The following is a 22,317-nucleotide window of genomic DNA, read 5'->3' as shown; positions in this document are numbered from 1 at the left end:
GAACAGCGGAACTTGCTCAGTGGAGGGGGAGGAACAGGAGCCGTCTTTTCGTGGCTCAGCTCAAACACCACGGCACATTGGATGAGCATGGAGCTTTCCCTCGAGTCCGTGAGCAGGAAGAAGGGGTCTAAGATGAGAAGAATAACTCGGTTAATTGGAATTGTTTGGAGAGTGTTATTGGTGGTGCTGTGCAGGATGCGTTGGGTAGAGATGAGGGAGAGAGACAGGGGAGGCACTTTGGCGAGAGGGAGGAAGGGGTTCCGCAAAGCCACCGCGAGTGGAAGTGGGAGGAAAGGGGACAGGACTAATCCACGTCTCAGTGGACGGGCGAAGTCCTGGGTCTTGGCTTCCCAGTTGGGTGTTGGGGTGGAAGGAGAGAGAAGCGGGGGGACGTCTCAGATAAATAGCGCCCCGTTTTCTGAGCTGCATGATGGGCGGCTCTGTGGTGCCATTAACCGAAGTGAAGGGGAGGACAGGCACTCACACAGCGCCTACTGTCGCAGCAGCGTCCTGACGGCTCCGCCTACCTCAGTGAGGATAGGTGTTTCTTTGAGCTACTCAGCAAAGCACCGCCTGCCGGGTGGCTTAAAACAGCAGCATTCTAGAGGCTGGAAACCTGAGGTCCGGGTGTTGGCAGGGCCACGCTCCATCCGAAATCCCAGAGAGGACCTTTCCCTGCTTCTTGCGGCTTCTGGGTAGCCCCAGGCACTCTTGGGCTTTTCGGCAGCATAACTTGTGTCTCGGCCTTCGTGTGGCTGTCTTCCTGGGTCTCTGTCTAAATTTCCTTCTTCTTGTTGTGGCTTAGTGGTAACGAACCCAACTAGTATCCACGAGGATGAGGGTTTAGTCCCTGGCCTCACCCAGTGGGTTAGGGATCTGGCATGGCTGTGGCTGTGGCATAGGCTGGCAGCTGCAGCTCTGATTAGACCCCTAGCCTGGGAACCTCCATGTGCTGCAGGTGCAGCCTTAAAAAAAAAAAAAAAAAAAAGACAACATAAGTAAATAAGTTTCCTTCTTCTTCTAGGAACACATGCTGTTGGGTTAGGGCCAACCCTAGTGACTTCATCTAAACTTGTTTACATCTGCAAAGATCCTATTTCCAAGTAAGGTCATGTTCATAGGTCCTGGGGGCGAGGGCTTCACCACCTTCCTGGAGAGCACAGTTCCATCCTAGCAGCAGGGCAGAAAGCGGCTACTTGGGTGTCTGACACTGTGCAGCTGGTGGAGTCGGGCTGACTGCGAATCTGCGCTCCTAACCACTGCCCCTGCTGGCGCCAAACCTGTAAAACTCATCTCCTTTGCTAGGGTCAGGGGCTTTAGAAGTTTTGGGGAATAGGAAATAAAGAAGTTTTGGGGAATAGGAAATAAAGAAATGAGGAGAATGGCAAAGAGCCAACTGGTAACTGCTTTAGGTAACTGGTAACTGGTAACTGGTAACATGCTTTAGGTGCCTTTCAGTCTGATTTTTTAATTTGAAAAAATGCATTTCAAAGTAACGGTATGGTCTACCTAGAACTCACAATGGCTGTTTAGCTCTCTTCTTCGTTTTTGCCTTTTTTCTTACGTACCTCCCTCTTTTGATGTTTCAGAATTCTACATAGAGCGTAGTTAACATCTTTAAAAGCCTTTACTTACTAGTAATGGGTGATATATTGTCATACCTGCTGTGTTGGTATAGATTAATGATTGCCATATTTTTGTTTGATTTCCAGGAGACCTTCAGCCTTGCTTGTAGAATACAAAGCTGATTTTTTGAAAGCCCCAGTCCCCTTTAGTTAGGCAGATTGCAGCTCCCCCTCACCAGCCCCCTTGCTGTTCTCAGAGGGGCTGTGGGTCCTGGGTACTCACTCAGGGAGGTGGCTGCACTGTATCATAAGGAGGAGGAAGGGTGCCTATATGACTTCCTATTTGAAAAAGATCTCATGTATTTCTTTTTGTATCGAAATGAAGAAACGACTAGGCAAACGGCTAGCTTGATCGAAAAATGGAAGGGCATGAAAACAGTCGCATCGGCTTCACACCACACCTTCGTTATGGTCGTTCTGAGCGATGGGTTTACCGGTGACTTTTCACTCTCCTCTTTGTGGGAAAAGTAGCTTTGTGGCGTTCTGTGATTTTACATGAACTTCTTCTTCTTCTTTTTTTTTTTTTTAACTAACATCTGCCCATGTATTCCAACAAAACAGACAGTGAAGTTCTTTCTATGTGAGATTGGGAGCCCTGACTCAGAAGTCACTCCCTGGGCTGGTCAGCTTGAAGCTTCCCCCCAGTGGCAGCTCTTTGGGGGCATAGCCCCAGCTCACGGTCTGGCTTCCTGAGGGGCACGTGGAGGGTGGGGCTTGGTAGAGTCATCCATCCCAAAGCCATGTGAGCATCGAGCCTGAGGCCAGGCAGCGAAGAGCTCAGGCCTTCACGGGTGCAGGCACTGGGCGGGTTCTCCCTGCACACCAGGCCTTCAGCAGGAAGGGTATCCTGGGAAGAGTGTGCTCCAGATGGCCAGTGAGAGCCTGAGAAACCCGAAATAGGGACCCGATGCTGGCAGCAGCAGAACCCGCAGCAGCAGGAGGGGAGCTGCTGTCCTTTTTCAGTACCAATCCCAAAATGCCAGGGTTTCTTTGTGTGTTCTTCACAGCAAAGGAAGATCCCTTTTTCATTTTTTATTTACTTTTTGAAACCTTCGTGTTGCTCTTTTTCTTTCCTCTTTGTTTTTATTTGCAAAGAATAATCTCATGTCAGTGGCTTGGGCACCAACTTGGATCCAAAGCTATTGTTTCTGTTCCATGATTGCCTCAAAATGTCATTTAACAATGGATGAGAAAAATGTTCTCAGGCTGCCCCGGTCTTTAGAAAAGAGCTGCCAAAGCTCATACGCCACTTTGCCCCTCTCCCTCGTGATAATTCTAAGACTGAGTGAGAAAATAATTCTGTCAGATAGATTTTACTGCTGACACACATGCTCCGGGAAGTATCTACCTAAGAGGGATGAGAGGTTTTACATGTTTTTGATTTGCTCCTGGTGGTATCTTTTCTCACTTCTGCAGAGGATCTGAAGGCAAAGTATGAAAATAGAACATTTTCTTTAAACTGCAGACCTTTTCAAATGCTACCATATTGGGCAGTTGCAGTACTAATACTTGCAGGGTTTTTGCATGAGACATACAGATCTGTGTTTATGTGTACCTTCATATTCTTTGCTCCCAAGCTTGACCTTCTTAGCTCCGTTTCCCTCTGGTTACACTGCCCTCGAGCCAGTGGGTCTGCTTGCATGTCCCCAAACCCGCTGTGTGCCTTCCCTCCACCGTGCTTTGCCCTCTGCCTAAAGGTGCCCCCTTTTGCTTTTGTCTCTCCAAGGAGACCCTGCTCATCATTCAGAGCCTAATCCATGACTCCCTTTCGAGCTGGGGACCTGGGGCAGGTCCCTTGCTGTCTCTGCTTTGAATAACCTCTCCTTCGTAAGGGGGGTAATAATAGCCCTGCCTGGAGCTGCAGCGGGGAAAGAGTGAGAGCGTGTCAGGGTGGCTCCTCACACCGTGAGTGCCGGTCTCACCCCGGTCCCTTCTCAGCACGCCCAGACCTCCGCCAGGCTCGGATACACCCTGTGGAAGCAGTTCCCACCGTCTGTCTTAAGGAGGGGTCGGTGTCTACTGGATGTGGGCTTCTAGAGGACAGGAGACCTTATGTGCCTTCCCCCCGAGGGGCTAGTTCAGTGCACACTGGGGCATGGCCAGGCATCGCTGGGTGCTTATTGAAATGTATCATCAACATCAATTCAGTGGTTTTGTTTAAACAAATATCTCAAGCTTCTTTCAGTCATATATATGTGTGTGTGTGTGTGTGTGTGTGTATTTTTTTTTAAGTGACAACAAAGGTTTTAGGGAATATTGCTTATTACAAAGTGCAATTAGAAGGTTAGACTCACACCAACACCAGAGCCAAGCATGTCTAGACGACCAGTTAATCATTTTAATGGGTTGGTGTAGGCAGTGAGGAAGGGAGGCCCAGGCTCCAGGAGCACAGAGGTAAGGACTGGCCACATCCGCTGGCCTGAGGTGACTGCTGGTTTGTGACACCATGGCCCTTTGCTCTGGGGGAGTGGTTGGACCAGCAGGAATGTATGGGCAGTGGGAACGGAAAGCCTTTCCCTTTCCCAGTGGAGCAAGTTTGAGCCTCACTCTAAGTTTACACATAGACAGAAGCAGTGTCCAGATGCCAGACAACCTGCATGCGTCTCTATTACACATTGATTTACTTAGTGCTGCTTTAAGATGGGTTTTCATGCTCAAGTATCATTTTATAAGTTTTGTATAGAATATAGGTTCTCATTTTTTTGTATTAAAAAATGAAATAAAACAAATTCCAGACATGAGAGAATTCACCTTGTGTAATACACATATGCCCACCACCACCACCACCACCACTTTGGAAATGCACCTTAAAAAGACAAGAGAAGTTTTGTTGTGTGTGAGGTTTTGATGCCTAATAAGCCAGGTTCAATAAAAATCATAAAGTTTTGAAATAGGTTCAAGATCATGTTTTAAAAAAGCTAAGTTGGTAGAAATAGCTTACACAGAGTCCTTCATGCTGTGTAACATGGAACGAAGCTCAGACTGCTTGGAAGTGCATGGAAATAATGCCTCTATAGAAGCAGCAACTCGAAGTCAAAGCGCTGAGCAGAGGGAGGAAACAGAGTAAGAAATAAGTATAGTTAGACACAGAAGTATGTAACATATTGTAGAAAGAGTTCCAGAGAAGGTTGTTTAATTAAAATTCGTTGCTTAGAAATCTCTCTCAAACTTAGATGTGGATGACGTGAGAGTGATAACCAAAAAAAAAAAAAAAAAAAAAAATCTTGATGAAGGTATATTTGTTCATGGGTGGAAATAACTGGAGTGTGTGTTAAGTATAGTACTCTTGAGTATTTATATTTAAAAGTATTGGAGTTCCCATTGTGGCTCAGTGAGTTAAGAACCTGACTAGTATCCATGAGGATGCAGGTTTGCTCCCTGGTCTTGCTCAGTGGGTTAAGGATCCAGTGTCGCTGTGAGCTGCGGTGTAGGTCGCAGATATGGCTTGGATCCTGTGTGGCTGTGGTGTAGGCTGGCAGCTGCAGCTCCAATTCGATCCCTAGCTTGGGAGCTTCCATATGTTGCAGGTGCAGCCCTAAAAAGAAAAAAATATAAAAATAAAATGAAAGTATCACTTGCAGTAAACATAGTATTTCTGACTCAAAGAAGCAGATATGACTTCATGTGTGTCTCTAAGATTTTGTGGAATGCAGGGTTTGGGTTTTATGATACGTTGCAGAGTTAAGTTGTTCACTTGAAGAGATGGAACAAGGCACAATGTGTCAAGTGAATTTATACCCGTTTGCAGACTCACAGGTCCCAAGGGTTGGTGCCCCACGAGCCTGGGTAAAACTGAACGAGGCGCTGACCACGTGTTACATGAGAGCACCTCTCACTCTTAGGAAGCCGTCGGCAGCTCCCAGGAAAGGACTGTCAAGGCGCAGTCTTCCTGCTGGAAGAAAAGGGAACAAATCACACAGTGGCACCGATAGCATCTCTTGGCCAGAAATCTTTTTAGCCAAAGGCAGAATGGTGAACATGTATTAACTTGCTTTCCTGACAGTTACCTCTCTCAGGATTTCAAGGAATTGCTCATTTAACTCAGATGTAAATGAATGTCAAGTGAAATGAGAGGAACCCTGAGAGAAAGGGATTCTACAGGTTGAAGCTGGTGATGGGCAAAAATGACTATGTTTAACGCAGGCTGTAGCCACACGGAAGCAAGAATTTGGGACTGTTAGGGACATTCTGGTTCAGATGCACAGTGCTGCACAATATCCTGACAAGTTCCGTGCGAGACTGCTTCAGACATCAGTAATGTCTGAGGGATCTTAAAAACAGGAGTTAGGCACTTTCCAAAAATGGGAACAGAACCAAATGCTGAATCTTGCCAATGTTCTTAAAGACGTTATTAAACAGGTGGCTTATGAACAACCAGGAGGCGGCGTTCTGTGTTCTAGGAATAAGTCATGTCATGTTGAACCAGTCGTTTCTGCCTCTCCCTTTGCAGCTGGGTTGCTAAGCTGGTCCAGCAGAGGAATGCAATGTGTATATGCCAGGATGTCTTTCCAGCAGGTCACAGAAATGTCGGACGCGTCAGAGAGTGGACAGTTGTTCAGGGCTCGAGTAAGCAGGTGCCAGGAAGGGTGATGAGCGGCTAATACCAGTCTGGCGATGGGCCTCTGGAGGTTTGAGAAGGAGCTTCTTCTTGACAATATTCTGTGCAGTATCTTCACCAGTGGCTTTTATGAGAATGTGAGGTGATGCTGAATGTCTTCATGACATAAAGCTGTTAGGAATATCTAATGCATTAGGTGTTAGAGTCTGGATTTGGGAGAGTTTTGATCAACTAGAAACGGCTCAGTCATAGAAAGATGAAACTTGGTCACAACAAAAATAAAACCCTGCTCTGACTCCTAAAAACATTTTATAGCTCCTGGATGGAGAGATGTAGCTTGATACAAAAGCCGCGTGAGGAGTTCCCGTCGTGGCGCAGTGGTTGACGAATCCGACTAGGAACCATGGTTGCGGGTTCGATCCCTGCCCTTGCTCGGTGGGTTAAAGATCCGGCGTTGCTGTGAGCTGTGGTGTAGGTTGCAGACGCGGCTCGGATCCCCTGTTGCTGTGGCTCTGGCGTAGGCTAGGGGCTACAGCTCCGATTCGACCCCTAGCCTGGGAACCTCCATATGCCACGGGAGCGGCCCAAGAAATGGCAAAAAGACAAAAAAAAAAAAAAAAAAAAGCCGCGTGACAAAAGATTTAGGGATTTTAGTGATTGTACCTTTGATGTACATCACTTGGGTTGTGGGACTGTGGCTGCCATGGTGTAAATGGGATGTTCTTTCTTCCTTTCTTTTTAGGGCCGCACCTGCGGCATAGGGAGGTTCCCAGGCTAGGGGTAGAATCACAGCCACAGCAACGCCAGATCCAAGTTACGCCTGTAACCTACACCACAGCTCAGAGCAATGTCAGATCCTTAACCCACTGAGCCAGGGCAGGAATCGAACCTGAAACCTCAAGGTTCCTAGTCGGATTCGTTTCCACCGTGCCGCAACGGGAACTCTGTAAATGGGATATTCTTAGACGAGAGGTGGCGTTAGAGGAAGGTGCAGAAGGGCTGAGAATCGGGACTTCAGCACGGAGTGACAGCTGTTGATAGATGACTAAAAAGTGTGACACAGAAGCCATAACTAGGCCCCTTGATGAGTAGAAGTTTCAGAGCGGCGGATTTTGCCCTCTGGTGAGGAAGAGCAATCTGGGTGTCGACACGGCTACGGTAAGGGTCTCCGTGGCGCTGGGAAGAGCCGAGGCAGGATCAGTGCTTGTCAGAATCAACACAGAGGAAATTCCGTATTGGATCGAATCAGACCAAGTACAAATGCCAGACGTTTCATGAAGTGCCTTCTTTATATCCAGCATCTTGCTAGACGTCCGAGCCTCAGATGGAACCTGAATTTTCATGATTCTACGTGAGCCAAGAAAGTGTGTTGAGGGTGGAGTGGTTCAGAAGAACTCTAACATTTTGCTAGTGTTCTTATCTGGACCTGTGGTTGCTAACACGGTGGCCACTGGCCACGTAGGGCTATTGAGCATTTGAAATAGAGCAAGTTTTCCTGAGAAGAGCTGTAAAATACACATTTGGTTTCAAAGTATTAGAACAAACTTCTAATACTTGTTATATATTGAGATTATTTTTAATATATTGGGTTAAATAAAATGTATTCTTGAAACTAATTTTACCTGTTTCTTTTAACTTTTTTTTTAATCGTGAAATTTCCATCACTAAGTAAACAGTTAAATTTACTTGACATAGTTTTGAAATCATTTCTGATAAGGATATTTTTTTCTTTGTATGGCTGTACCTGTGGCATATGGAAGTTCCCTGGCGAGGGGTCACATTGGAGCTGCAGCTCCAGCCTATTTCACAGCCACAGCAGCACCAGATCCGAGCAGCAATGCTGGATCTTTAACCCACTGAGTGAAGCCAGGGATCGAACCCTCATCCTCACAGACACTATGTCAGGTTTTTAGCCCACTGAGCCACAATGGGAACTCCTTACTTTTTTTCCGATGTGGCTATTAGAAAGTTTAAAATTACTTTTGTGACTTGCATTATATTTCTCTGGGAAGTGCTACTTCAGAATTCAGAGCTAACCTCACTTATATTTGACTTTTCTTTTCTTTTGTTTGCAGACCTGAGAAGATGGCTAAACTCCCTGTGATTTTGGGCAATCTAGACATTACAATTGATAATGTTTCCTCAGACGTTCCCAGTAAGTGTAAATTCTCCATAATAGACAGACATGTTTTTGTTTGCTTTTACTTCAGTTTGTTTTTAACTTTTTTTTTTTTTTTTAGATTATGTCAATTCATCATACATTCCCATGAAGCAATTTGAAACCTGTGCTAAAACGCCAATCACGTTTGAGGTGGAGGAATTCGTGCCCTGCATACCCAGACACACTCAGCCTCACACCATCTACAACAATCACCTTTATGTGTATCCTAAGTACTTGAAATATGACAGTCAGAAGACTTTTGCCAAGGTGAGTGCAAAGATGGAGGTTTAATTTTTTATATCAAACTTTTAAGCCTTGGCTCCTCACGTTCTTCTACAGATACATATATTGGCTTTTGGTTTTATTTTCTCTTTCTTTTTTCTTTAAATATTGCTGCAGGCTAGAAATATTGCTATTTGTATTGAATTCAAAGATTCAGATGAGGAAGACTCTCTGCCCCTGAAGGTGTGTATTTTATGTGTTTGCGTTTTTACATTTGAGAAATGCAGCTGCATAATATTGTATAGCTAAAGGGATTTAGCAGATTTTAATTGACACAAACGCAAAAATATATGGCATCACAAGATATAACCATATATACAGAACCTTACAGAATACGAAATAATCAAGTTCTTGCTCTTAATTGATTATTTCTGTTCTGTTATACTTTTGTTTCCCCCTCCACCTGTGACTCGGGCAGCTACGACCTTTATTTGTTGGGAAAGGCCCCGTTATACTCTTTGGGGATGGAGTTTTCTTATGCATGTTCGATTCAGTAAACATATTGTGCATGTACCATGAAAATGTTTATTCTCATATGGTAATAATAATGGTAATAGATTATTGGTGAGGTTTATTGAGTGCTTATTATATTCTAGGCTCTGCTCTTAGAGCCTTATAGGTATTAAACTCTTTGAATTCTCATGACTATCTTTTGAGTTAGCAACTGTTACTATCTGCATTTTTTGGGGTGAAGAGACTAATGCAGAGAATTTAAGTAATTTGCTTAGGGCCATACATTGGTTGAACCGGTATTCAAACCCATGCAGTCTGGCTCCAGAGTCCAAATTCTTTACTGAAACTAGGTGGAAATGACTTTTCCAAGAAGGGAAAGAGATGAAGATGCAAAGAAACTCACAGTTTAGTTTAGGCCCAAAGAAATTCACAGTTGAGAGAGAAAGATCGTCAAAGAGAAAATGCTCCTGGCATGTAGTACTAAAATGGTTTTTGGACAAAATTGAATAATTAGTATAAAAATTTGCCAGGGGGACCCCGGCAGGAATGAATCACTTCTGGAAGGACGTCTGAGCATTTGCTTGGTGTACAGGGACGGGAAGGTCGTTCAGACAGAGGGATTGTGTCGGCAGAGGCATGGAGGTGGAAGTGAGCAGTGAGCAGCCGTGTCCTGCAGGCAGGAGGGCTGGGGAAGGAGTGGACAAGGGCTGGGAGGTGGCGGGGGATGGGCTGGACCCAGGAGAAGGGGGCTTGTGGGTCTGGAGTCTTCTACACAGGATAGACACATCAGGGTGGTTAGGTTTTTGCTGAAGGAATGCTGCTCTGTTTACAACACATCTGAGTTTGATTTTGTACTCTACCAATTGAATACGGGTGTCTCCCTCTGCTCATTCTTGTCCTAGTGCATTTACGGCCGCCCCGGTGGGCCGCTGTTCACAAGGAGCGCCTTTGCTGCGGTTTTACACCATCACCAAAACCCAGAATTTTATGATGAGGTAAGTGGGATTTTCAAAGGAGAACCCAGTTTAACCAGTTTCAGGAACAACTCTAATTTCTTTGCTCAGTAAAGCAAAATTCAAGAAAAGCTCCCTACTCTACTAGAATTACAGTGATAAAACTAAATGTTGGAATATTTATTTTACATAATTTTCCTAATTATAAAAGTAATGTATTTATTATAAAAATATCTTGGAAAATGCAGATTCTATAGAAAAGAGAAAATCAAATTCCCTCCATATCACTAGTGCAATTAATATTCTGACATATTTCCATTCAAATTCATAAGTATAGTTAAACTTTTTGGCCCTGAGTACCTTCCTTTTTTTTTTGCTTTTTAAGGCTGTACTTGCGGCATGTGGAGGTGCCCAGGCTAGGGGTCACATTGGAGCTACAGCTGCTGACCTGTGCCACAGCCACAGTCACGCCAGATCTGAGCTGCATCTGCAACCTATACCACAGCTCACAGCAACGCCAGATTCTTAACCCACTGGGCAAGGTGAAGGATCAATCCCACATTCTCATGGATGTAGTCGGATTCATTTCTGCTGCCCCAGAAAAGGAACTCCCCCTTCCTTTCTTATTTTGGGTTTTTTTTTTTTAATGTAGAATGGTAATGTAGTTCACTAAAACTGCTGTATTAATCCAACTTTTAAATGTTCAAACCTGGTTTTTTATTATGCCTTGGCTGTGTTAAGTTAATGACGTGGTTTCTGTCATGTGTTTTCCAATTCTCTGTAGAGTTGAAACACCAACTCTCCTGTTTTTGGTTAGTGAACGTTAGTCCATTCAGGCTGCCATAACAAAATACCACTGGCTGGGTGGCTTGTAAACAGCAGATACTAATGCTTACGGTTCTGGAGGCTGGACATCCAGGTTCAGGGTGCAAGCGTGGTGGGGTGAGGGCCCCTCCCGGGTCATAGACTTCCCACATGTGTCTTCACATGGCAGAAAGGGCTGGGGAGCACTTAGGATCTCTTATAAGAGCACTGATCCCATAGACGAGGGCCCCACCTGCTAATGCCATCATCTTTGGAGTTGGGATTTTAACGTATGGGCTTGGGGTGGGGTGGGGTGGGCAGGGGCACAGACATTTAGACCACTACAATGCATTCAGGATCCATTTCTTCCTTAGATTGATCTGAGACAATGCTGCAGTCTCAGATCTCTTTAACTGCACAAGTTAACATCAGTTTGGAGACCAAATGCACGTTGGTGCAGGGGTGACATGCCTTTGTTTTGGAATATAAGAAGGATTGTAATTTGGTCTTTCTTGCAGATTAAAATAGAGCTGCCCACCCAGCTGCATGAAAAGCACCACTTGCTCTTCACGTTCTTCCACGTCAGCTGCGACAATTCAAGTAAAGGAAGCACGAAGAAGAAGGATGTTGAAACACAAGGTTTAAATTTCACCATTCCTTTGATTGCTTATACTTTACATGTTAGGTTCTTAAATTTTGTTTGGAGTCTAAATTTCCCTCTATTTGTGAAGGCGTTTTCAGATGAGGTTTGTGAAAGTAGCGTGCCTCGCAGAGTTACATTTTATAGGAGCTAAGCTGAGAACTCTTTTTTTTTCTTTTTTTTGCTATTTCTTTGGGCTGCTCCCGCGGCATGTGGAGGTTCCCAGGCTAGGGGTGGAATCGGAGCTGTAGCCACTGGCCTACGCCAGAGCCACAGCAACGCGGGATCCGAGTCGCATCTGTAACCTATACCACAGCTCACGGCAACGCCAGATCGTTAACCCACTGAGCAAGGGCAGGGATCGAACCCGCAACCTCTTGTTTCCTAGTCGGATTCGTTAACCACTGCGCCACGACGGGAACTCCAAAGCTGAGAATTCTAATCCCAGAGGCCAGCGTGCACTGTAGACACAGCATGCACTGCAGGACACTATTCAGAGCCTTTTCTGTTTCTTACTCGGATTGAGATTACCAGCTCTTAAAGATCAAGCAACTGAATAACGTGGCTGTCTTCCCACACTGAACGGTGACTTGTTGTTGTTCTTTGTTTCAACAGTTGGATATTCCTGGCTTCCTCTCCTGAAAGACGGAAGGGTGGTGACTAGCGAGCAGCATATCCCCGTCTCAGCCAACCTCCCACCTGGCTACCTTGGCTACCAGGAGCTGGGGATGGGCAGGGTACAGGACTTTAAGATTGGTTTATCCCCGTTCCTTCAGAAAACGTTAAAGATCCGCTCAAAGGACAGTTAACACACAAAAGCCTGGGGTATTTTTGCCAGTCTCACCATTTTAGTCCTAGTAGACTTTGGCCTGTGGAAGGCAGGGCTCTTAAGAGTTACCACATCTGGAGTTATGGTTGGGGCATTTTATCAGCCCTGGACCAGCAGTGCCTCAGCAGGGATGGGAGGAGACCGAAGCTTGTCTCTGCCAACTAGCCAGGCTTAAATAAAATGTCTTCGAGTCATGCGGATGATCTGGAATTACCTTCCAGCTTCTTGTGAGTCTAGTAAGCTAATCTCTCATCCGTAGGGTAGCCCATTCTGATATATTTCCAATTCATTAAAGGCTGAATTTTCTCAGATTTCTCCAGTGGGCTTGTTGGTTTTATCTTGAAATTTATAGACTTCAGTTTTATAACATGCTTAGTTAAGGTCTGTTTCATTTCATTTTGAAGGGCTTTTAATGTCTCCTGGCATTTAAATAGTGCCAAATCTGGGCCCATGTTATGGACCTATAGTTAAAACATTCCAAAATAAGGGTAAATCATTTAGCATTCAGTTTTAATTCTTAATCTGATCAGGCAAAGAATGGGGGTTTCAAAAATAAAAATGAGCACAAGCAAATGATTGTTCAGAATACTTACTATCTGATTTGCTTTATCTGGTACCTTCCGCCATCACGTTCAGAATTTTGAATTCAGTTTAAGTCATTGGTAAAATAGGAGTCTTTCCCTCTCAAATGGGCAATTATTCATACAGCTGCAACCATGCAGAAAAGATAGCTTAGAAAATTCAGTCAGAAGGTCATTGTACTTGGGAGAAGGAAGTGGACAGAAATTAGTACTGGCTGCCTTCCTGCTGCACACCAGGCATGACTGTCAAGTCACTGAGGCTCTCTGGGCCTTCGGCACTTCCCTCCTTGAAGATGGTGTTTGAAGCCAAGGTTCCTAATCTGTTGGGATGTCTTTTCCTTTGTATTTTTTCAGCATCATGGTCCAGAAATTAAATGGGTAGATGGAAGCAAGCCACTGCTGAAAGTGTCAACTCATCTGGTGTCCACAGTGTATACTCAGGTACATGCTATTCCACTAAAATTGGTAGGGGTTGCTCAGTAGTGAATGAATTTGCCTAATTTTTTGGCAGAATGAAATCCTAAATGATATGTTACATAGACCTGGTTTTTACGCTGTAAGTCCTTTTTTAAAGAAAGTACATGTTAAGGTGCTTACATGTAATGCTAGAACTGAATTGTACAAGTAACATTTCTCAACAGTTCTCCTCTTTTGTTGGAGGATCTTTGAAATCTTTTTTTTAATTTATTTTAATTTTTTGATGTTTTCTTTTTTTTTTCTTTTTGGCCACACCCACAGGATGTGGAAGTTCCCAGGCCAGGGATTGAACCCATACCACAACAGAAATAACACCAGATCCTTAACACACTGAGCCGCAAGGGATCTTGGATTTTTCATTTCTGTATGCTGCTTCATAGTCTAAATAAAACATGCTTGCTGCAAGAAGCAAGTACTTCTATTTCCACAGCAGATATGCTAATATCTATGCTAATTTTCTTTTTTCTCCCCAGGATCAGCACTTACATAATTTTTTCCAGTACTGTCAGAAAACCGAATCTGGAGCCCAAGCCTTAGGGAGTGAACTTGTAAAATACCTTAAGGTATCAGATGGCTTTCTTCATAACCCTTTTTAACAAGCGCGGGGTCGGCTGTATCTTCTCTTTGGGGGCGAGTGTTATTCTTACACCTTGCAAACCTTGTAAGGCTGCTCTTAGCTGGGTGCTCTTAGCTGGGTGCTCTTAGCTGGGTGCCCTTAGGTTGATATGTGAGGTGTCCATACAGTTTTCGGTAGTGACAAGAAATAGACCTGGAAACAGTACCACTGTCTTCTTTCTAACCGCATGTTTACTTCTCTCGGGCCAATCCTAAAACACAGTATTCTGCCTGGAAAACCACTCATGCACAGGCCTTCCCTGTGAGCGCTCCCTGCACATGGTAACAGGCATATAAAAAGCAGTGACTTTAGTCCCCCTGTTAAGTACCTTCTAGTTCATTGCAGAGGACAACGTAACCTTGGTGAATACATGCTCGGTGGGAAGAAAAATCCAGAAATAATACAGTACGTAACCGATCCCTCCTTTGCACAGGCTTGGGAGGCTCCTGGAGTCGTGGCACAGGAGCCAGGAGGGTAGGTCTAGGGGAGTTTCATCCAGAACGTGACTCTAGGAGGGCATTTTAGAAAAGGAGAGTAGGTTAAAGAGCCTGAGGACAAAATAGGAGAAACATGAGAAGTGGAATTTGATGCAAGCAAGTGGAATGGGGATTCAGAATTCCTGCTTTCCAAGTTCCCTGATTTCAGCTGCATCCTAAGAGCCATGTGGCTTGAAGAAGAGCAGTTCATTCATTCATTCATTCCCTGTTTCTGCTGTAGCAAATTACTGCAAACTTGGTGGCTTAAAACAGCCTGAATCCGTTTTCTTTCCACATCTGTTTTCATACACTTCCTGTAGGTCAGGAGTCTGACACTGGTCTCACTAGGCTAAAACCAGGTGTTTCTAACTGGGCTGAGTTCCTTTCTGGAAACTCCAGGAGTGCACCTGTTTCTGTCCTTGTCCAGCTCTGAAAAACTCCTTCCTTCCTTGGCTTGTGGCCCCTTCCTCTGCCTCAAAGCCAATAAATGTTGCGTCTCTGATGGTTCTTCTTAGGCTCATCCCCTGCCGCCCCTCCTTCCACTTTTAAGAGCCCTTGTGACTACTTCGGGCCCACCTGGATCATCCAGCAGCACCCCTGCCTCCAGGCCAGCTAATCTGATGAGCAGCCTGCGTTGCCCTTTGCCGTGTCACATAGTCATAGGCTCTGGGGCTTTGTCCATCCGTCTTCCTGCCCCTGTCTCCAGTGGTTTAGATGGATTTTCTTCCACCCTTATTTGGAAACTCTTTGGGGTCGGCTTCCTTTTAAAAAAAAAATCGCGTTGCCCTCCCACCTCCGCAGAGCCTGCACGCGATGGAAGGTCACGTGATGATCGCCTTCCTGCCCACCATCCTGAACCAGCTGTTCCGCGTGCTCACCCGAGCGACCCAGGAGGAAGTCGCCGTCAACGTGACGCGGTGAGCGCGGGGAGAGGAGGATGCCCTCCCCCTTCCAGTCTGTCCCCATCTGGAGCAGTCATGCATATCCGCGATGCGAGTATGTGTTGGACATTATATTTAAGAAATTCCTTTCGGTCCCACACGTGGGGACCCCATCGAATTCCTTGTTTCCTCGTTTTCCTGTGGTGCCAATAGCATCATCATTGTTCTGCTGCTACGGTGATAATAATGAAATGTTTCCATTTCCACATTACTATTCATTGCTTTATTCATTCCTGTGGTGTGTAGGGTCATTATTCATGTGGTTGCCCAGTGCCATGAGGAAGGATTGGAGAGCCACTTGAGGTCATATGTTAAGGTATGTAAATTAAACTGCCCCAGTCATTTAAATCTGTGGCTCTCCAACTTTCCTTCTAAGGACTTATTTCTTTTTAGTCTAGTTATTTGGGGATGCAACTTAACAGCTCTGCTCTCTCTTCTGTACCTGCAGCTGGTGCTTTTGCCCCTGAATAAGGGGACGTCTAAAGGGGGGCAGCCATTCATTTACTTCCTTAATTTCATTCTTTCAACTACCTTTCTTCCTTTAATGGGTTTTGCAAATAATGTGACCCAAAAGACCTGGAAGTTTAAGGATGGAAAGGTTAGCTCTGGCCACCATCAAATTAAAAGGCGGTGTGGGAAAGCGAGAGACGTCATTAGGATCCATATCAGCAGGTTCGTAGTTTACATACAATATTCAGTGAGCACCGTGGCCTTGACTATTTTACCAAGTTCTAATTAGCCTTCAACACCTCTGTGAATTTTAGTTATGTATTAGTTTAAAAGGTAATGTTCAGGTTCTTCGGGAACCAGTTACCGAGCGTCAGGGGACATGTAGCTTGGAGTCCTTGGGAGGCGGAGCTGTGGGCTGGAGCGCTGGTCCAGATGAGTCAGGTGACTTGCGTAGTTGATGGGCTCCCTCTTTCTGTCACATGACAACCACCCTTCCCACCTTCCGTTTCCACGCCTTCCTCTCCCACCCGTGCAGTTGTACCTGGGTCCCTGATCTCCAGCCTTTGCAGCCTCTCCAGCTTTCAGCCCGTCTTGAAGAACCAACGCACTAAAGTATCTTTCCCTTTTCTTCAAAGTATGCTTATAAGGCAGAGCCGTATGTTGCTTCCGAATACAAGACAGTGCACGAAGAGCTGACCAAAACCATGACCACAATTCTCAAGCCTTCCGCCGATTTCCTCACCAGCAACAAACTGCTCAAGGTATGTGGGCGGGGCCAGCGTGGCTCTGCGGTATTGAAATTGATGGAAAAAATTCAGACCTCATGGCCTGATCCATTTCACCCTTTTTGTGTGCTTTTAGAGACAATCACTACCTCCTAAAAAGGGGTGACAGAGTTTGTTCTTTTTCTTCTTTTTTATGGACACACCTGTGGCATATGGAAGTTTCCAGGCCGGGGTATGAATCAGAGCTGCAGCTGCCAGCTTATACCACAGCCATGGCAACGCCAGATCTGAGCCGCCTCTGCAGCTTAATGCCGCGTCTTGTGGCAATGCTGGATCCTCGACCCACTGAGTGAGGCCAGGGATCTAACCTGTGTCCTCACAGAGACTATATCGGGTCCTTCACCTGCTCAGTCACCGTGGGAACTCCTAGAGTTAGTCCTTCAGTACCAACTTTGCTGCTGGTACTTGTGCTCCTGACAGAGCTGCAGGTGTTGCTATCTTCAGAGTTTCACAGTCCTATTAAACCACTGGAGGACATTGGGTTAGAGACCAGAGGCAAGTGTGCGCAGGTGAGACTCAGCTGAGAGGAAAGGACGTGTTTCCTGGCGGGGTGGGGTGTCCAGTGCTGGACCCACGAAGCAGGAGAGCCTCTGCCGTGCTCCTCTGGTCTGACCACCATTTGCCAGGAGGTCCAGCTTTGATTTCCGGTCACACTTATTTCATGTTGGTGATACCATCAGCCTAAGAGAGTAAACATCCCACCTTCTGATTTGTTCTTTTCCTTACTGGAATTTTTTTCTTTCTTTCTTTCAGTATTCATGGTTTTTCTTTGAAGTTCTCATAAAATCCATGGCCCAGCATTTGATAGAGAACTCCAAAGTTAAGGTATGTCACTTCCTATCAAGAACTGCCTGGCCGATCTTAGGGGAACGTAGCCAGCACTTCTTCCTGCTTTCTGTGTGCCAGTCACAGTATTGCTCTAGGTGCCTTCCAAGCAGTTAGGCATTTCAGCTTTATAACCCATGAGGGAGGTCCTAGTCTTAGCCCTCATTTTGTACATGAAGGTACTGAGACCAGAGTGCCTGAGTTATTTACCCAAGGCTGCACAGAATGGAGGGTGCCAGGCTTTGGAGCCCAGCTTGTGGAGCACTGTGTGATTAAATCCAGAGAGAAGTGCTCGCTTCAGCAGCACATATACTAAAATTGGAATGATACGGAGAAGATTAGCATGGCCCCTGCGCAAGGATGACACGCAGATTCACCAACCGTTCCATATTTTTATAGCAGACCTAAGACCTCTGATATTTAAAAAAACAAAACAAAAAAAGTACACAAAATAAAATCAAGGCAATGAAAAAAATATAAAATAAATCCAGAGAGAAATGTGTCTTTTCCTTTGACTGGCTTAGAAATCTTCAAGTCTGTTAAGTGAGAATAGCAATTTGAGCATCCATTGAAAATGCAATTCCCCAGTGTTTCTTAAGTGTCTGGAGCATTGTGGATATTTCTCAGGAACTTGGATGGGAGTGTCTGACGTGACTGCACGTCCTCTGTGGCCAGTTAGTGGACTCTATTAACTCCACCTCTCCTCAACACCTTCTTCTGGAAAGTTCCTGGCTGTGTCTGACTCTCTGGGTCCCATTGGCCTCTGTCGTGAGATGACTGGGCTTGTCCGTGGACTGTAACTGGCCACCACTGGCTGTCTGAGGCTCCGTGAAGATAAATTTTTATAAAATTCCACTGCAGTAAACACAGTGGCCGTGTCTTGGAGTTCCTTCTGAGACTCACAGGTCCTGGAGTTGCCAGGTGTCTATGGCTTCCTGCTGGGTTGTAGCTGTACAGAAGTGGGGTCTCGGGGAGTGTGGTTGGGAGCGGGGGTCCTGGGGCCCAGGAGCCTCTGCAGTGAACACGGGGAGGAGGGAGAGAGGCCCCAGGGAGGAAGGCTCAAGATCTAGGGCCCCCTGGACAAGGGACCTGGACACAGAGGAAGCCTTGGGGAAGGCTGGTGGATTTCATCAGGGGCAAGGTTGGTGGTTCAGAACCTAAAGCTGTGCTTTCTTCTCGTAGAGCTAGTGCTGGTGCCTGATGAGGAGATTTCCTTTTTTTCCTTTTTTCTTTTAAATCCAATTTCAGTGCACAGGGAGATGCCAGATGGAGGTGGGCCCTGCCTTCCACAGAGTAACGCACCATCTAAATCATGCCAGCACAGCCTGCCAAGGAAAAATCTAACAGATTGTCTGCTTGGCCGCGTGCAGCTAACAGGCAGGCGAGCACACACACACACACACACGCCTTTCTGTTGAAAATGCTGTCCTGTAGAGGACAGGCTCGAGGCCTTAGTCAGCTGGGGCTTCCAGCACATGTGCGTGCACAGGGGGCTTACGCAACAGGAATGCATTCCCTCATGGTTCTGGAGGCTCCCTGTCTGAGGTCAAGTGTCTGTAGGCTTGGTTTCTTGTGAGGCCTTTCTCCTTGGCTTGTAGTCGGCTGTCTTCTCCTATGTCTTCCCACGGTCTTCCCTTTGTTATGTCTGTGTCCCAATCTCCTCTTTTAAAAAAAAAACTTTTTTTTTTTTTCTTTTTAGGGCTGCTCTTGTAGCAGATGGAAGTTCTCCAGCTAGGGCTAGAATTGGACCCACAGCTGCCGGCCTACACACAGCCACAGCAACACCAGATCCTTAGTCCCCTGAGTGAGCTCAGGGATTGAACTCGCATCCTCATGGGTACTAGTCGGGTTCTTAACCTGCTGAGCCACAACGGGAACTCCTACTCTTAGCTTCCTATAAGGGCCCTGATCCTGTTGGATTAAGGCCCATCCTGATGGCCTCATTTTCCCTTAATTTCCTCGGTGAGAACCTGTCTCCAAATGTACTCCCATTCTGAGGTCGGATTAGACTGCAACATAAGAGTTTTTGGAGGAATTGGGTAAAAGGGACACAATTCAGTTCGTAACAAAGCCCTCCTGGACTTTTCATTATTTTTGTCTTTATATAAATAGGATCACTTGAGAGAGATTGGTAGCTTGATTCTACTTTTAAAATAGCCGACTTGTTCAGAAAGTATTCTTTGGGCCCTTACTCTGTACCAGGCTCAGAGCTTGTGCCCTTGAACGGAGCATGTTTCGTGCCCTCCCGGAGTTCAGGTGAGAAAGTATTCAGTTAGGCCCCAGAAGCAAAGTCAAGGAGGTCAGAGACACTTGTGAAACATTCCGGAGGCATGTACTTACAGTCAAGCATCAATGTCACGCCTCTGAGACTGTGATAGGAGATTAATAAAGGAATGTAATGGTGCGCGTTCTTTTCTCAAGACGGCAAATTAAACCATAGGACTTTAGGGTTGGTAGGGACCTGAAAACTGCCTCCTGGCCCAGCTCCTCCCTTATTTCCCATGGACACCTGGACCCATGAAGTGACCTGCCCAGGGTCACACAGCTGAGCAGAGCCAAGAGTCGTGCTGCAGTCCGAATCAGCCTCTTGCAAGGGTTCTGCCCTTCCCGGCCTTAGAACCTGATGCTCCAGCACCTCCGGGAAATAGTTTGTCTTTGGAACTTTACAGAAATCACTCAGATGCTGCCGTGCACAACCTTTTCTGTAAGTTAATTATATCCTGGTCCTAAAACAACATTCGGAGAATTTTTAGAGGTGGTTTATTTTAAAATCATCCAGCTTAAAAAGAAATATGGGCATCCAAAAGGAGAAAGCTTAACCATAACATAATTTACTATAAAAAGAGATTCAAAACACCTACTGACCACTTTGGGGAGTTGGACATTTTTCACTTTGAGAGGCTCCCCTCTGACTTCTGCGCCCACGTCGCCCTGGGAAGCACCTTTCCCCTAAACCACACATTGATCTAGGAACTACTCTCTCAATTTTTGAAGCCTTCATTCTGTTTGCCTCATAGCTTAGGAATAATGAGATTTATATGTTTGAATTTGGTTGGTTGGTTGGTTGTTTTTCAGAATTTTGGCTGGCCTGTGGCCTATGGAGCTCCTGGGCCAGGGATCAGATCTGAGCCGCAGTTGCCAACACCGGGTACTTTAACCCACTCTGCCGGGCTGGGGATCGAATCGGGGTCCTGGCACTGCGGAGATGCTGCCAATCCTGTGGCACCACAGCAGGAACCCCTGAATTGGTTCTTTTAATGTTTGCCTTATGGTCCATCTTAAGACATGCATGTCATAGTGCCTGATCCCTGGGTTTTGGATTTAGGGAACAAGTTCATATTCCTGTACCACTTTTGAGTCCCCAAATCATGATCAAATCCCTCAGAGTTTTTGTATTTTTAGACTGAAGATTGTCAGTATCATCCAACGTGTTTATAGTCATGACCTTGATTTTCTTCCCCTCACTGGTGAGTCTGTCTTAAAGTGCCACAAGTAGGCGCACAGCAGTCCTGCAGGGTTATCTGGGCCCTGGATCCATGTAAGAGCCAGACGCTGCTTTCAGTGTTGCCGAAAGTCCCCTTCCCCAGGTTGTCTGCCATGCGTCGGCTTTTGGGGGCAGTGTAGGTGGCATGAGGCCTTCGGTGTCCACTCCTGGTGTTGGTGGGTTGTTGCATCTGACTGACTCTATGTGGAGGGGTAAATCCACACTGTTACGATGAAGCTGGAGACGACCATGGGTGTGCACCTGTTCGGCCCCAGCCAATGAAACTCTCCTTGCTGTATTTGCAGAGGAGGGCTGTGAATCAGAGCCACTCTCTGAACTAGCATCTAAAATCAATTTCCTTACCACCTCACACAGACCTGCAGTTTGGATTGATTACATGTGACTTTGCCAGACTAGAGAGCTTTATAAGTGACGTGCTTGGAATTTATAAGAGGGATTTATAAAACAGGCCTCATCAGGGCCTGTGGAGGAGTTCCCAGCCCCAACCCCTCTCTGCCTCTAAGGTCCGCATATTTTAGAAGTTTCTTTTCTATCATTTATTTTTAGCAACTATAATTTCAGCAGACCTATTTTGAACTCCCTTCTCTCCCACACTGAATCAAGCAAATTGTTGGCATTCCACAGGTGCTCCTCCAGGGAGCTGGAAGCCTGGCAGTGGACAGGATGAATACTCACCCTGAATGTCAGTTGTTTGGCCTTGAGCTGTTTTCTGTTGTAATTGAGCAGAGCAGACACTTTCATGGAAGCAAGGAGGAAGGGTGGGATGGTGCATGCTCTAAGTGGACTGCTTGGGACCCCTCCCAGTCTGTATGTGTCAACTCTGTACTTCCCGGTGGCAGAACGGTGACACCCATCCTTCCATCCATGAGTGTGGGTTGGAACATGGTGGGCTCTGCACAGCCCCGAGGAGAAATGCAGATGGAGTGAGGGTGCCTCCTAACCTTGAAGCCAGCAGAGCCGTCAGAGCAGGACATGCAGAGAGCAGAGTGCGGGAAGGTGTAGGCGTGGGCCCCATGTAGGCTAGGGGCCTAATGTGGAGCGAGAGTTGGAACTTCACCTGGGCCCGGACGGCTGCCCCCGTCGGACCTGAGTGTCAGACAGAGGAAAGAGCACGTGATTGGGGCGGGGGGCAGCGGGGGCCTCTGTGGGAGCGCTCAGGCTGAGTAGAGGGGCAGCGTGGAAAATACAGCTATAGCTCAGAAACAGCGAAGAGATGGGAGCTTTGGGGCTGAGCAGCAGGCGGTTTGGTGGAGGTAGGGTAGTGACAGGATAAAGTATAAGTGTTAGCAGAGTGGTTTGGAACCCTTTTTTTATTATTAAGGTATAGTCCATTTACATACACTATTTCACGTTCAG

General features: G+C 46.1%; 1 protein-coding gene across 30 annotated transcripts in view; it reads left to right on the top strand.

Moving 5' to 3' along the window:
• DOCK9 (dedicator of cytokinesis 9) overlaps nt 1–22,317 on the top strand; it is a 288,344-nt gene that overhangs the window by 184,166 nt on the left and 81,861 nt on the right. For all 30 annotated transcript variants that reach the window (XR_002336733.1, XM_021065834.1, XM_021065826.1 and 27 more), the window contains exons 16-27: nt 8,259–8,338; nt 8,424–8,611; nt 8,744–8,809; nt 9,982–10,074; nt 11,355–11,475; nt 12,092–12,213; nt 13,241–13,327; nt 13,837–13,926; nt 15,257–15,372; nt 15,643–15,712; nt 16,482–16,607; nt 17,385–17,456. Coding sequence is in view for 29 of the 30 variants with exons in the window: in XM_021065834.1 (XP_020921493.1) it covers nt 8,259–8,338; nt 8,424–8,611; nt 8,744–8,809; nt 9,982–10,074; nt 11,355–11,475; nt 12,092–12,213; nt 13,241–13,327; nt 13,837–13,926; nt 15,257–15,372; nt 15,643–15,712; nt 16,482–16,607; nt 17,385–17,456 (1,231 nt within the window). In the remaining variant the exon portion in view is untranslated. The remainder of the gene's footprint in view (nt 1–8,258; nt 8,339–8,423; nt 8,612–8,743; nt 8,810–9,981; nt 10,075–11,354; nt 11,476–12,091; nt 12,214–13,240; nt 13,328–13,836; nt 13,927–15,256; nt 15,373–15,642; nt 15,713–16,481; nt 16,608–17,384; nt 17,457–22,317) is intronic.

The sequence above is a fragment of the Sus scrofa genome, chromosome 11, assembly GCF_000003025.6.
Source record: "Sus scrofa isolate TJ Tabasco breed Duroc chromosome 11, Sscrofa11.1, whole genome shotgun sequence".
In the NCBI taxonomy this organism is placed as follows: Eukaryota; Metazoa; Chordata; class Mammalia; order Artiodactyla; family Suidae; genus Sus; species Sus scrofa.
This window is presented reverse-complemented; position numbering and strand designations above follow the sequence as displayed.